This window comes from Labrus bergylta, chromosome 19, assembly GCF_963930695.1.
Source record: "Labrus bergylta chromosome 19, fLabBer1.1, whole genome shotgun sequence".
NCBI classification, from domain to species: domain Eukaryota; kingdom Metazoa; phylum Chordata; class Actinopteri; order Labriformes; family Labridae; genus Labrus; species Labrus bergylta.
The window spans coordinates 4,651,790-4,667,285 of NC_089213.1; the positions used below are offsets into that span (position 1 = coordinate 4,651,790).

Here is a 15,496-nt window from a genome sequence, read left to right on the forward strand (position 1 = left end):
TAATTTTTTTATGGAGATGTTTAATCAAAAATTTTACCAACAAGGGTTTGTCAGAAGTACAGAAAACAAACATATAAGCATTGCCCACTCTATTCATTGATGTCACATTTACTTATTCACTTATTAAAAAAAACAAAAAACAGATTTTAGCTTTTGCCAAAAGTAAAACATAACTCCAGCCTATACAAGCAAGGGAAAATTGACTAAACCTTAATGTAGGTCAGTAGTGTAAAGTCAGTCGAATCAGTATTTGGTGCAATAAAAATGAAAAGATATTAAAACAGGTGAAATAAGGATCCCAAGTCACAAAAATATTGGATACCACAGTTAAGAATATCAGAATCAGTTGATAAAAAGATGTTTAAAAAATTGTCAAAAAACCTCAAAAGTCACGAGGGGTAAATGAGTGGAAACTTGTAAAAGATCAGAAGGCAAATTTCACAGTTAAAATTTGGACATATCAAAGACGGGTTTAACTAATAAGATTTAGTGTAGAGTAAGAATGTGACAATATTATTCATCTTCAAATGAGTCAACGTCTGCAGTCTTACTCATATTCAACAGAAATTGTATCCAAAACACCTCTAAATTCAAAAGCCCAACCGTTTTACTTAATGTTAAATGTTAAAGCTATTTTGCACAGAACAGTATGCATGTTATTTTCACTCGTTTTGTTTTCCAAGAAAAAGTAAAAAAGAGGAATCGAAAAAAATGCTTCTTGCAAATCTGTCTCGTCCTTACTAAAATTTGGTGTTGCAAGGAAAGGACATGAATCTTTGTAGCAAGGGATTCCTTCTTTTATCGGTGCAATGGCAATAAAGAGAGGCCTGTGATGGGATCTGTGATACACCTCTCTACCAGTTCGAGATATGTGAGGTTTTCTTGAGTGTTGGGATCAAAGAAGCCCTTGGTGTCATCATCAGGATCAGACAGAATCTGATTCATTTCCTCATCAAAGTAACCTCTTTGGTATGCCACCTGTACAGGAACTCTGTGACTGTGCACTGGGTCAATTATGCCTCCAGTGGCAATTTGTGCTTCAAGAAGGCGAATTCCATGATCCTTGACAATGAGATCTTTTTTCAAGGCCTGGAACAAAGATATTGTAGATCCTGTGTACGGATCTTTGTATCCTATGACTGCCCTTTCTGCTGAAAGCAGTTTGTTTTTCCACTCATTGCCAACTACTCTTTGAGCTGCAGCTTCCTCCACAGAAAGTTTCTTGTTTTTGACTGGGTCAATGACAAACCCAGTGGCAGCTTGCGCCTCCAGCAGAACCAGAGAAGTACCAGGAGTCAACAGGCCACGGCTTTTGGCTTCATAGATGCTCAGGGTCTCTTTGGTGGACTGCAGGTACACTCCTGCAATACTGTTGGTCCCCTCAAGGTACTTGCGCACCGAGTTCATTTCACTTACTTCAGTCACTGTTACTTTACCAGCGCTTAGATCTTTGTAAAGGTTCTCATCAATGATTTTGGATTCGAGCAGCTCAGTGGCAGTGACGTCCTTTCTAATTCCATGAAAACTCTGTGTCTCTGTTGTTGTAGTTGTTATCTTAGTTGTTGTGCTGCTGTCCACTTTTGTCTCAGGTGGTGTGCACATGACAATTGATGATGATGAAGATGAGGTTGTTGTTGTTGTCCGTTGCTCAATGATTGTTAGGATGATTTCCAGAAAACGTTCAACTGTAATTGATCCAGACTTGAATTGTTGTACAAGCTCTCTCCTTTTTTCCTCAGTGATGTATTTGGAGTAGAGCAGGTCCCACAGAGACACTGTGGTTCCTTGGTATTGCCCTCCTGCTCGTGTTGTTGTTGTAGATTTTAGAATGAGTTTGGTTGCCTCATCAACAAAGAAGTAATACTCTCCTTTCTTTACAATGACCAATAAGCTAAGGCCTGTGATGGGATCTGTAATACACCTCTCCACCAGTTGGAGATATGTGAGGTTTTCTTGAGTGTTGGGATCAAAGAAGCCCTTGGTGTCATCATCAGGATCAGACAGAATCTGATTCATTTCCTCATCAAAGTAACCTCTTTGGTATGCCACCTGTACAGGAACTCTGTGACTGTGCACTGGGTCAATTATGCCTCCAGTGGCAATTTGTGCTTCAAGAAGGCGAATTCCATGATCCTTGACAATGAGATCTTTTTTCAAGGCCTGGAACAAAGATATTATAGATCCTGTGTACGGATCTTTGTATCCTATGACTGCCCTTTCTGCTGAAAGCAGTTTGTTTTTCCACTCATTGCCAACTACTCTTTGAGCTGCAGCTTCCTCCACAGAAAGTTTCTTGTTTTTGACTGGGTCAATGACAAACCCAGTGGCAGCTTGCGCCTCCAGCAGAACCAGAGAAGTACCAGGAGTCAACAGGCCACGGCTTTTGGCTTCATAGATGCTCAGGGTCTCTTTGGTGGACTGCAGGTACACTCCTGCAATACTGTTGGTCCCCTCAAGGTACTTGCGCACCGAGTTCATTTCACTTACTTCAGTCACTGTTACTTTACCAGCGCTTAGATCTTTGTAAAGGTTCTCATCAATGATTTTGGATTCGAGCAGCTCAGTGGCAGTGACGTCCTTTCTAATTCCATGAAAACTCTGTGTCTCTGTTGTTGTAGTTGTTATCTTAGTTGTTGTGCTGCTGTCCACTTTTGTCTCAGGTGGTGTGCACATGACAATTGATGATGATGAAGATGAGGTTGTTGTTGTTGTCCGTTGCTCAATGATTGTTAGGATGATTTCCAGAAAACGTTCAACTGTAATTGATCCAGACTTGAATTGTTGTACAAGCTCTCTCCTTTTTTCCTCAGTGATGTATTTGGAGTAGAGCAGGTCCCACAGAGACACTGTGGTTCCTTGGTATTGCCCTCCTGCTCGTGTTGTTGTTGTAGATTTTAGAATGAGTTTGGTTGCCTCATCAACAAAGAAGTAATACTCTCCTTTCTTTACAATGACCAATAAGCTAAGGCCTGTGATGGGATCTGTAATACACCTCTCCACCAGTTGGAGATATGTGAGGTTTTCTTGAGTGTTGGGATCAAAGAAGCCCTTGGTGTCATCATCAGGATCAGACAGAATCTGATTCATTTCCTCATCAAAGTAACCTCTTTGGTATGCCACCTGTACAGGAACTCTGTGACTGTGCACTGGGTCAATTATGCCTCCAGTGGCAATTTGTGCTTCAAGAAGGCGAATTCCATGATCCTTGACAATGAGATCTTTTTTCAAGGCCTGGAACAAAGATATTATAGATCCTGTGTACGGATCTTTGTATCCTATGACTGCCCTTTCTGCTGAAAGCAGTTTGTTTTTCCACTCATTGCCAACTACTCTTTGAGCTGCAGCTTCCTCCACAGAAAGTTTCTTGTTTTTGACTGGGTCAATGACAAACCCAGTGGCAGCTTGCGCCTCCAGCAGAACCAGAGAAGTACCAGGAGTCAACAGGCCACGGCTTTTGGCTTCATAGATGCTCAGGGTCTCTTTGGTGGACTGCAGGTACACTCCTGCAATACTGTTGGTCCCCTCAAGGTACTTGCGTACCGAGTTCATTTCACTTACTTCAGTCACTGTTACTTTACCAGCGCTTAGATCTTTGTAAAGGTTCTCATCAATGATTTTGGATTCGAGCAGCTCAGTGGCAGTGACGTCCTTTCTAATTCCATGAAAACTCTGAGCTTCACGTGTCTCTGTTGTTGTAGTTGTTATCTTAGTTGTTGTGCTGCTGTCCACTTTTGTCTCAGGTGGTGTGCACATGACAATTGATGATGATGAAGATGAGGTTGTTGTTGTTGTTGTTGTCCGTTGCTCAATGATTGTTAGGATGATTTCCAGAAAACGTTCAACTGTAATTGATCCAGACTTGAATTGTTGTACCAGCTCTCTCCTTTTTTCCTCAGTGATGTATTTGGAGTAGAGCAGGTCCCACAGAGACACTGTGGTTCCTTGGTATTGCCCTCCTGCTCGTGTTGTTGTTGTAGATTTTAGAATGAGTTTGGTTGCCTCATCAACAAAGAAGTAATACTCTCCTTTCTTTACAATGACCAATAAGCTAAGGCCTGTGATGGGATCTGTAATACACCTCTCCACCAGTTGGAGATATGTGAGGTTTTCTTGAGTGTTGGGATCAAAGAAGCCCTTGGTGTCATCATCAGGATCAGACAGAATCTGATTCATTTCCTCATCAAAGTAACCTCTTTGGTATGCCACCTGTACAGGAACTCTGTGACTGTGCACTGGGTCAATTATGCCTCCAGTGGCAATTTGTGCTTCAAGAAGGCGAATTCCATGATCCTTGACAATGAGATCTTTTTTCAAGGCCTGGAACAAAGATATTATAGATCCTGTGTACGGATCTTTGTATCCTATGACTGCCCTTTCTGCTGAAAGCAGTTTGTTTTTCCACTCATTGCCAACTACTCTTTGAGCTGCAGCTTCCTCCACAGAAAGTTTCTTGTTTTTGACTGGGTCAATGACAAACCCAGTGGCAGCTTGCGCCTCCAGCAGAACCAGAGAAGTACCAGGAGTCAACAGGCCACGGCTTTTGGCTTCATAGATGCTCAGGGTCTCTTTGGTGGACTGCAGGTACACTCCTGCAATACTGTTGGTCCCCTCAAGGTACTTGCGCACCGAGTTCATTTCACTTACTTCAGTCACTGTTACTTTACCAGCGCTTAGATCTTTGTAAAGGTTCTCATCAATGATTTTGGATTCGAGCAGCTCAGTGGCAGTGACGTCCTTTCTAATTCCATGAAAACTCTGAGCTTCACGTGTCTCTGTTGTTGTAGTTGTTATCTTAGTTGTTGTGCTGCTGTCCACTTTTGTCTCAGGTGGTGTGCACATGACAATTGATGATGATGAAGATGAGGTTGTTGTTGTTGTCCGTTGCTCAATGATTGTTAGGATGATTTCCAGAAAACGTTCAACTGTAATTGATCCAGACTTGAATTGTTGTACCAGCTCTCTCCTTTTTTCCTCAGTGATGTATTTGGAGTAGAGCAGGTCCCACAGAGACACTGTGGTTCCTTGATATTGCCCTCCTGCTCGTGTTGTTGTTGTAGATTTTAGAATGAGTTTGGTTGCCTCATCAACAAAGAAGTAATACTCTCCTTTCTTTACAATGACCAATAAGCTAAGGCCTGTGATGGGATCTGTAATACACCTCTCCACCAGTTGGAGATATGTGAGGTTTTCTTGAGTGTTGGGATCAAAGAAGCCCTTGGTGTCATCATCAGGATCAGACAGAATCTGATTCATTTCCTCATCAAAGTAACCTCTTTGGTATGCCACCTGTACAGGAACTCTGTGACTGTGCACTGGGTCAATTATGCCTCCAGTGGCAATTTGTGCTTCAAGAAGGCGAATTCCATGATCCTTGACAATGAGATCTTTTTTCAAGGCCTGGAACAAAGATATTATAGATCCTGTGTACGGATCTTTGTATCCTATGACTGCCCTTTCTGCTGAAAGCAGTTTGTTTTTCCACTCATTGCCAACTACTCTTTGAGCTGCAGCTTCCTCCACAGAAAGTTTCTTGTTTTTGACTGGGTCAATGACAAACCCAGTGGCAGCTTGCGCCTCCAGCAGAACCAGAGAAGTACCAGGAGTCAACAGGCCACGGCTTTTGGCTTCATAGATGCTCAGGGTCTCTTTGGTGGACTGCAGGTACACTCCTGCAATACTGTTGGTCCCCTCAAGGTACTTGCGTACCGAGTTCATTTCACTTACTTCAGTCACTGTTACTTTACCAGCGCTTAGATCTTTGTAAAGGTTCTCATCAATGATTTTGGATTCGAGCAGCTCAGTGGCAGTGACGTCCTTTCTAATTCCATGAAAACTCTGAGCTTCACGTGTCTCTGTTGTTGTAGTTGTTATCTTAGTTGTTGTGCTGCTGTCCACTTTTGTCTCAGGTGGTGTGCACATGACAATTGATGATGATGAAGATGAGGTTGTTGTTGTTGTTGTTGTCCGTTGCTCAATGATTGTTAGGATGATTTCCAGAAAACGTTCAACTGTAATTGATCCAGACTTGAATTGTTGTACCAGCTCTCTCCTTTTTTCCTCAGTGATGTATTTGGAGTAGAGCAGGTCCCACAGAGACACTGTGGTTCCTTGGTATTGCCCTCCTGCTCGTGTTGTTGTTGTAGATTTTAGAATGAGTTTGGTTGCCTCATCAACAAAGAAGTAATACTCTCCTTTCTTTACAATGACCAATAAGCTAAGGCCTGTGATGGGATCTGTAATACACCTCTCCACCAGTTGGAGATATGTGAGGTTTTCTTGAGTGTTGGGATCAAAGAAGCCCTTGGTGTCATCATCAGGATCAGACAGAATCTGATTCATTTCCTCATCAAAGTAACCTCTTTGGTATGCCACCTGTACAGGAACTCTGTGACTGTGCACTGGGTCAATTATGCCTCCAGTGGCAATTTGTGCTTCAAGAAGGCGAATTCCATGATCCTTGACAATGAGATCTTTTTTCAAGGCCTGGAACAAAGATATTATAGATCCTGTGTACGGATCTTTGTATCCTATGACTGCCCTTTCTGCTGAAAGCAGTTTGTTTTTCCACTCATTGCCAACTACTCTTTGAGCTGCAGCTTCCTCCACAGAAAGTTTCTTGTTTTTGACTGGGTCAATGACAAACCCAGTGGCAGCTTGCGCCTCCAGCAGAACCAGAGAAGTACCAGGAGTCAACAGGCCACGGCTTTTGGCTTCATAGATGCTCAGGGTCTCTTTGGTGGACTGCAGGTACACTCCTGCAATACTGTTGGTCCCCTCAAGGTACTTGCGCACCGAGTTCATTTCACTTACTTCAGTCACTGTTACTTTACCAGCGCTTAGATCTTTGTAAAGGTTCTCATCAATGATTTTGGATTCGAGCAGCTCAGTGGCAGTGACGTCCTTTCTAATTCCATGAAAACTCTGAGCTTCACGTGTCTCTGTTGTTGTAGTTGTTATCTTAGTTGTTGTGCTGCTGTCCACTTTTGTCTCAGGTGGTGTGCACATGACAATTGATGATGATGAAGATGAGGTTGTTGTTGTTGTCCGTTGCTCAATGATTGTTAGGATGATTTCCAGAAAACGTTCAACTGTAATTGATCCAGACTTGAATTGTTGTACCAGCTCTCTCCTTTTTTCCTCAGTGATGTATTTGGAGTAGAGCAGGTCCCACAGAGACACTGTGGTTCCTTGATATTGCCCTCCTGCTCGTGTTGTTGTTGTAGATTTTAGAATGAGTTTGGTTGCCTCATCAACAAAGAAGTAATACTCTCCTTTCTTTACAATGACCAATAAGCTAAGGCCTGTGATGGGATCTGTAATACACCTCTCCACCAGTTGGAGATATGTGAGGTTTTCTTGAGTGTTGGGATCAAAGAAGCCCTTGGTGTCATCATCAGGATCAGACAGAATCTGATTCATTTCCTCATCAAAGTAACCTCTTTGGTATGCCACCTGTACAGGAACTCTGTGACTGTGCACTGGGTCAATTATGCCTCCAGTGGCAATTTGTGCTTCAAGAAGGCGAATTCCATGATCCTTGACAATGAGATCTTTTTTCAAGGCCTGGAACAAAGATATTATAGATCCTGTGTACGGATCTTTGTATCCTATGACTGCCCTTTCTGCTGAAAGCAGTTTGTTTTTCCACTCATTGCCAACTACTCTTTGAGCTGCAGCTTCCTCCACAGAAAGTTTCTTGTTTTTGACTGGGTCAATGACAAACCCAGTGGCAGCTTGCGCCTCCAGCAGAACCAGAGAAGTACCAGGAGTCAACAGGCCACGGCTTTTGGCTTCATAGATGCTCAGGGTCTCTTTGGTGGACTGCAGGTACACTCCTGCAATACTGTTGGTCCCCTCAAGGTACTTGCGCACCGAGTTCATTTCACTTACTTCAGTCACTGTTACTTTACCAGCGCTTAGATCTTTGTAAAGGTTCTCATCAATGATTTTGGATTCGAGCAGCTCAGTGGCAGTGACGTCCTTTCTAATTCCATGAAAACTCTGTGTCTCTGTTGTTGTAGTTGTTATCTTAGTTGTTGTGCTGCTGTCCACTTTTGTCTCAGGTGGTGTGCACATGACAATTGATGATGATGAAGATGAGGTTGTTGTTGTTGTCCGTTGCTCAATGATTGTTAGGATGATTTCCAGAAAACGTTCAACTGTAATTGATCCAGACTTGAATTGTTGTACAAGCTCTCTCCTTTTTTCCTCAGTGATGTATTTGGAGTAGAGCAGGTCCCACAGAGACACTGTGGTTCCTTGGTATTGCCCTCCTGCTCGTGTTGTTGTTGTAGATTTTAGAATGAGTTTGGTTGCCTCATCAACAAAGAAGTAATACTCTCCTTTCTTTACAATGACCAATAAGCTAAGGCCTGTGATGGGATCTGTAATACACCTCTCCACCAGTTGGAGATATGTGAGGTTTTCTTGAGTGTTGGGATCAAAGAAGCCCTTGGTGTCATCATCAGGATCAGACAGAATCTGATTCATTTCCTCATCAAAGTAACCTCTTTGGTATGCCACCTGTACAGGAACTCTGTGACTGTGCACTGGGTCAATTATGCCTCCAGTGGCAATTTGTGCTTCAAGAAGGCGAATTCCATGATCCTTGACAATGAGATCTTTTTTCAAGGCCTGGAACAAAGATATTATAGATCCTGTGTATGGATCTTTGTATCCTATGACTGCCCTTTCTGCTGAAAGCAGTTTGTTTTTCCACTCATTGCCAACTACTCTTTGAGCTGCAGCTTCCTCCACAGAAAGTTTCTTGTTTTTGACTGGGTCAATGACAAACCCAGTGGCAGCTTGCGCCTCCAGCAGAACCAGAGATGTGCCAGGAGTCAACAGGCCACGGCTTTTGGCTTCATAGATGCTCAGGGTCTCTTTGGTGGACTGCAGGTACACTCCTGCAATACTGTTGGTCCCCTCAAGGTACTTGCGCACCGAGTTCATTTCACTTACTTCAGTCACTGTTACTTTACCAGCGCTTAGATCTTTGTAAAGGTTCTCATCAATGATTTTGGATTCGAGCAGCTCAGTGGCAGTGACGTCCTTTCTAATTCCATGAAAACTCTGTGTCTCTGTTGTTGTAGTTGTTATCTTAGTTGTTGTGCTGCTGTCCACTTTTGTCTCAGGTGGTGTGCACATGACAATTGATGATGATGAAGATGAGGTTGTTGTTGTTGTCCGTTGCTCAATGATTGTTAGGATGATTTCCAGAAAACGTTCAACTGTAATTGATCCAGACTTGAATTGTTGTACAAGCTCTCTCCTTTTTTCCTCAGTGATGTATTTGGAGTAGAGCAGGTCCCACAGAGACACTGTGGTTCCTTGGTATTGCCCTCCTGCTCGTGTTGTTGTTGTAGATTTTAGAATGAGTTTGGTTGCCTCATCAACAAAGAAGTAATACTCTCCTTTCTTTACAATGACCAATAAGCTAAGGCCTGTGATGGGATCTGTAATACACCTCTCCACCAGTTGGAGATATGTGAGGTTTTCTTGAGTGTTGGGATCAAAGAAGCCCTTGGTGTCATCATCAGGATCAGACAGAATCTGATTCATTTCCTCATCAAAGTAACCTCTTTGGTATGCCACCTGTACAGGAACTCTGTGACTGTGCACTGGGTCAATTATGCCTCCAGTGGCAATTTGTGCTTCAAGAAGGCGAATTCCATGATCCTTGACAATGAGATCTTTTTTCAAGGCCTGGAACAAAGATATTGTAGATCCTGTGTACGGATCTTTGTATCCTATGACTGCCCTTTCTGCTGAAAGCAGTTTGTTTTTCCACTCATTGCCAACTACTCTTTGAGCTGCAGCTTCCTCCACAGAAAGTTTCTTGTTTTTGACTGGGTCAATGACAAACCCAGTGGCAGCTTGCGCCTCCAGCAGAACCAGAGAAGTACCAGGAGTCAACAAGCCACGGCTTTTGGCTTCATAGATGCTCAGGGTCTCTTTGGTGGACTGCAGGTACACTCCTGCAATACTGTTGGTCCCCTCAAGGTACTTGCGCACCGAGTTCATTTCACTTACTTCAGTCACTGTTACTTTACCAGCGCTTAGATCTTTGTAAAGGTTCTCATCAATGATTTTGGATTCGAGCAGCTCAGTGGCAGTGACGTCCTTTCTAATTCCATGAAAACTCTGTGTCTCTGTTGTTGTAGTTGTTATCTTAGTTGTTGTGCTGCTGTCCACTTTTGTCTCAGGTGGTGTGCACATGACAATTGATGATGATGAAGATGAGGTTGTTGTTGTTGTCCGTTGCTCAATGATTGTTAGGATGATTTCCAGAAAACGTTCAACTGTAATTGATCCAGACTTGAATTGTTGTACAAGCTCTCTCCTTTTTTCCTCAGTGATGTATTTGGAGTAGAGCAGGTCCCACAGAGACACTGTGGTTCCTTGGTATTGCCCTCCTGCTCGTGTTGTTGTTGTAGATTTTAGAATGAGTTTGGTTGCCTCATCAACAAAGAAGTAATACTCTCCTTTCTTTACAATGACCAATAAGCTAAGGCCTGTGATGGGATCTGTAATACACCTCTCCACCAGTTGGAGATATGTGAGGTTTTCTTGAGTGTTGGGATCAAAGAAGCCCTTGGTGTCATCATCAGGATCAGACAGAATCTGATTCATTTCCTCATCAAAGTAACCTCTTTGGTATGCCACCTGTACAGGAACTCTGTGACTGTGCACTGGGTCAATTATGCCTCCAGTGGCAATTTGTGCTTCAAGAAGGCGAATTCCATGATCCTTGACAATGAGATCTTTTTTCAAGGCCTGGAACAAAGATATTATAGATCCTGTGTATGGATCTTTGTATCCTATGACTGCCCTTTCTGCTGAAAGCAGTTTGTTTTTCCACTCATTGCCAACTACTCTTTGAGCTGCAGCTTCCTCCACAGAAAGTTTCTTGTTTTTGACTGGGTCAATGACAAACCCAGTGGCAGCTTGCGCCTCCAGCAGAACCAGAGATGTACCAGGAGTCAACAGGCCACGGCTTTTGGCTTCATAGATGCTCAGGGTCTCTTTGGTGGACTGCAGGTACACTCCTGCAATACTGTTGGTCCCCTCAAGGTACTTGCGCACCGAGTTCATTTCACTTACTTCAGTCACTGTTACTTTACCAGCGCTTAGATCTTTGTAAAGGTTCTCATCAATGATTTTGGATTCGAGCAGCTCAGTGGCAGTGACGTCCTTTCTAATTCCATGAAAACTCTGAGCTTCATGTGTCTCTGTTGTTGTAGTTGTTATCTTAGTTGTTGTGCTGCTGTCCACTTTTGTCTCAGGTGGTGTGCACATGACAATTGATGATGATGAAGATGAGGTTGTTGTTGTTGTCCGTTGCTCAATGATTGTTAGGATGATTTCCAGAAAACGTTCAACTGTAATTGATCCAGACTTGAATTGTTGTACAAGCTCTCTCCTTTTTTCCTCAGTGATGTATTTGGAGTAGAGCAGGTCCCACAGAGACACTGTGGTTCCTTGGTATTGCCCTCCTGCTCGTGTTGTTGTTGTAGATTTTAGAATGAGTTTGGTTGCCTCATCAACAAAGAAGTAATACTCTCCTTTCTTTACAATGACCAATAAGCTAAGGCCTGTGATGGGATCTGTAATACACCTCTCCACCAGTTGGAGATATGTGAGGTTTTCTTGAGTGTTGGGATCAAAGAAGCCCTTGGTGTCATCATCAGGATCAGACAGAATCTGATTCATTTCCTCATCAAAGTAACCTCTTTGGTATGCCACCTGTACAGGAACTCTGTGACTGTGCACTGGGTCAACTATGCCTCCAGTGGCAATTTGTGCTTCAAGAAGGCGAATTCCATGATCCTTGACAATGAGATCTTTTTTCAAGGCCTGGAACAAAGATATTATAGATCCTGTGTATGGATCTTTGTATCCTATGACTGCCCTTTCTGCTGAAAGCAGTTTGTTTTTCCACTCATTGCCAACTACTCTTTGAGCTGCAGCTTCCTCCACAGAAAGTTTCTTGTTTTTGACTGGGTCAATGACAAACCCAGTGGCAGCTTGCGCCTCCAGCAGAACCAGAGAAGTACCAGGAGTCAACAGGCCACGGCTTTTGGCTTCATAGATGCTCAGGGTCTCTTTGGTGGACTGCAGGTACACTCCTGCAATACTGTTGGTCCCCTCAAGGTACTTGCGCACCGAGTTCATTTCACTTACTTCAGTCACTGTTACTTTACCAGCGCTTAGATCTTTGTAAAGGTTCTCATCAATGATTTTGGATTCGAGCAGCTCAGTGGCAGTGACGTCCTTTCTAATTCCATGAAAACTCTGAGCTTCATGTGTCTCTGTTGTTGTAGTTGTTATCTTAGTTGTTGTGCTGCTGTCCACTTTTGTCTCAGGTGGTGTGCACATGACAATTGATGATGATGAAGATGAGGTTGTTGTTGTTGTCCGTTGCTCAATGATTGTTAGGATGATTTCCAGAAAACGTTCAACTGTAATTGATCCAGACTTGAATTGTTGTACAAGCTCTCTCCTTTTTTCCTCAGTGATGTATTTGGAGTAGAGCAGGTCCCACAGAGACACTGTGGTTCCTTGGTATTGCCCTCCTGCTCGTGTTGTTGTTGTAGATTTTAGAATGAGTTTGGTTGCCTCATCAACAAAGAAGTAATACTCTCCTTTCTTTACAATGACCAATAAGCTAAGGCCTGTGATGGGATCTGTAATACACCTCTCCACCAGTTGGAGATATGTGAGGTTTTCTTGAGTGTTGGGATCAAAGAAGCCCTTGGTGTCATCATCAGGATCAGACAGAATCTGATTCATTTCCTCATCAAAGTAACCTCTTTGGTATGCCACCTGTACAGGAACTCTGTGACTGTGCACTGGGTCAATTATGCCTCCAGTGGCAATTTGTGCTTCAAGAAGGCGAATTCCATGATCCTTGACAATGAGATCTTTTTTCAAGGCCTGGAACAAAGATATTATAGATCCTGTGTATGGATCTTTGTATCCTATGACTGCCCTTTCTGCTGAAAGCAGTTTGTTTTTCCACTCATTGCCAACTACTCTTTGAGCTGCAGCTTCCTCCACAGAAAGTTTCTTGTTTTTGACTGGGTCAATGACAAACCCAGTGGCAGCTTGCGCCTCCAGCAGAACCAGAGATGTACCAGGAGTCAACAGGCCACGGCTTTTGGCTTCATAGATGCTCAGGGTCTCTTTGGTGGACTGCAGGTACACTCCTGCAATACTGTTGGTCCCCTCAAGGTACTTGCGCACCGAGTTCATTTCACTTACTTCAGTCACTGTTACTTTACCAGCGCTTAGATCTTTGTAAAGGTTCTCATCAATGATTTTGGATTCGAGCAGCTCAGTGGCAGTGACGTCCTTTCTAATTCCATGAAAACTCTGAGCTTCATGTGTCTCTGTTGTTGTAGTTGTTATCTTAGTTGTTGTGCTGCTGTCCACTTTTGTCTCAGGTGGTGTGCACATGACAATTGATGATGATGAAGATGAGGTTGTTGTTGTTGTCCGTTGCTCAATGATTGTTAGGATGATTTCCAGAAAACGTTCAACTGTAATTGATCCAGACTTGAATTGTTGTACAAGCTCTCTCCTTTTTTCCTCAGTGATGTATTTGGAGTAGAGCAGGTCCCACAGAGACACTGTGGTTCCTTGGTATTGCCCTCCTGCTCGTGTTGTTGTTGTAGATTTTAGAATGAGTTTGGTTGCCTCATCAACAAAGAAGTAATACTCTCCTTTCTTTACAATGACCAATAAGCTAAGGCCTGTGATGGGATCTGTAATACACCTCTCCACCAGTTGGAGATATGTGAGGTTTTCTTGAGTGTTGGGATCAAAGAAGCCCTTGGTGTCATCATCAGGATCAGACAGAATCTGATTCATTTCCTCATCAAAGTAACCTCTTTGGTATGCCACCTGTACAGGAACTCTGTGACTGTGCACTGGGTCAACTATGCCTCCAGTGGCAATTTGTGCTTCAAGAAGGCGAATTCCATGATCCTTGACAATGAGATCTTTTTTCAAGGCCTGGAACAAAGATATTATAGATCCTGTGTATGGATCTTTGTATCCTATGACTGCCCTTTCTGCTGAAAGCAGTTTGTTTTTCCACTCATTGCCAACTACTCTTTGAGCTGCAGCTTCCTCCACAGAAAGTTTCTTGTTTTTGACTGGGTCAATGACAAACCCAGTGGCAGCTTGCGCCTCCAGCAGAACCAGAGAAGTACCAGGAGTCAACAGGCCACGGCTTTTGGCTTCATAGATGCTCAGGGTCTCTTTGGTGGACTGCAGGTACACTCCTGCAATACTGTTGGTCCCCTCAAGGTACTTGCGCACCGAGTTCATTTCACTTACTTCAGTCACTGTTACTTTACCAGCGCTTAGATCTTTGTAAAGGTTCTCATCAATGATTTTGGATTCGAGCAGCTCAGTGGCAGTGACGTCCTTTCTAATTCCATGAAAACTCTGAGCTTCATGTGTCTCTGTTGTTGTAGTTGTTATCTTAGTTGTTGTGCTGCTGTCCACTTTTGTCTCAGGTGGTGTGCACATGACAATTGATGATGATGAAGATGAGGTTGTTGTTGTTGTCCGTTGCTCAATGATTGTTAGGATGATTTCCAGAAAACGTTCAACTGTAATTGATCCAGACTTGAATTGTTGTACAAGCTCTCTCCTTTTTTCCTCAGTGATGTATTTGGAGTAGAGCAGGTCCCACAGAGACACTGTGGTTCCTTGGTATTGCCCTCCTGCTCGTGTTGTTGTTGTAGATTTTAGAATGAGTTTGGTTGCCTCATCAACAAAGAAGTAATACTCTCCTTTCTTTACAATGACCAATAAGCTAAGGCCTGTGATGGGATCTGTAATACACCTCTCCACCAGTTGGAGATATGTGAGGTTTTCTTGAGTGTTGGGATCAAAGAAGCCCTTGGTGTCATCATCAGGATCAGACAGAATCTGATTCATTTCCTCATCAAAGTAACCTCTTTGGTATGCCACCTGTACAGGAACTCTGTGACTGTGCACTGGGTCAATTATGCCTCCAGTGGCAATTTGTGCTTCAAGAAGGCGAATTCCATGATCCTTGACAATGAGATCTTTTTTCAAGGCCTGGAACAAAGATATTATAGATCCTGTGTACGGATCTTTGTATCCTATGACTGCCCTTTCTGCTGAAAGCAGTTTGTTTTTCCACTCATTGCCAACTACTCTTTGAGCTGCAGCTTCCTCTACAGAAAGTTTCTTGTTTTTGACTGGGTCAATGACAAACCCAGTGGCAGCTTGCGCCTCCAGCAGAACCAGAGAAGTACCAGGGGTCAACAGGCCACGGCTTTTGGCTTCATAGATGCTCAGGGTCTCTTTGGTGGACTGCAGGTACACTCCTGCAATACTGTTGGTCCCCTCAAGGTACTTGCGCACCGAGTTCATTTTACTTACTTCAGTCACTGTTACTTTACCAGCGCTTAGATCTTTGTAAAGGTTCTCATCAATGATTTTGGATTCGAGCAGC

The 15,496-nt window shown here is 43.2% G+C and overlaps 1 protein-coding gene across 1 annotated transcript in view; it reads right to left on the reverse strand.

Moving 5' to 3' along the window:
• Positions 1 to 15,496, reverse strand: part of eppk1 (epiplakin 1) — a 39,516-nt gene continuing 24,020 nt past the window's right edge. The window contains exon 3 of the mRNA XM_065947852.1: positions 1 to 15,496. This exon is cut by the window's right edge and continues 16,432 nt beyond it. Within this exon, the coding sequence (XP_065803924.1) occupies positions 799 to 15,496 (14,698 nt within the window). The 3' untranslated portion in view covers positions 1 to 798.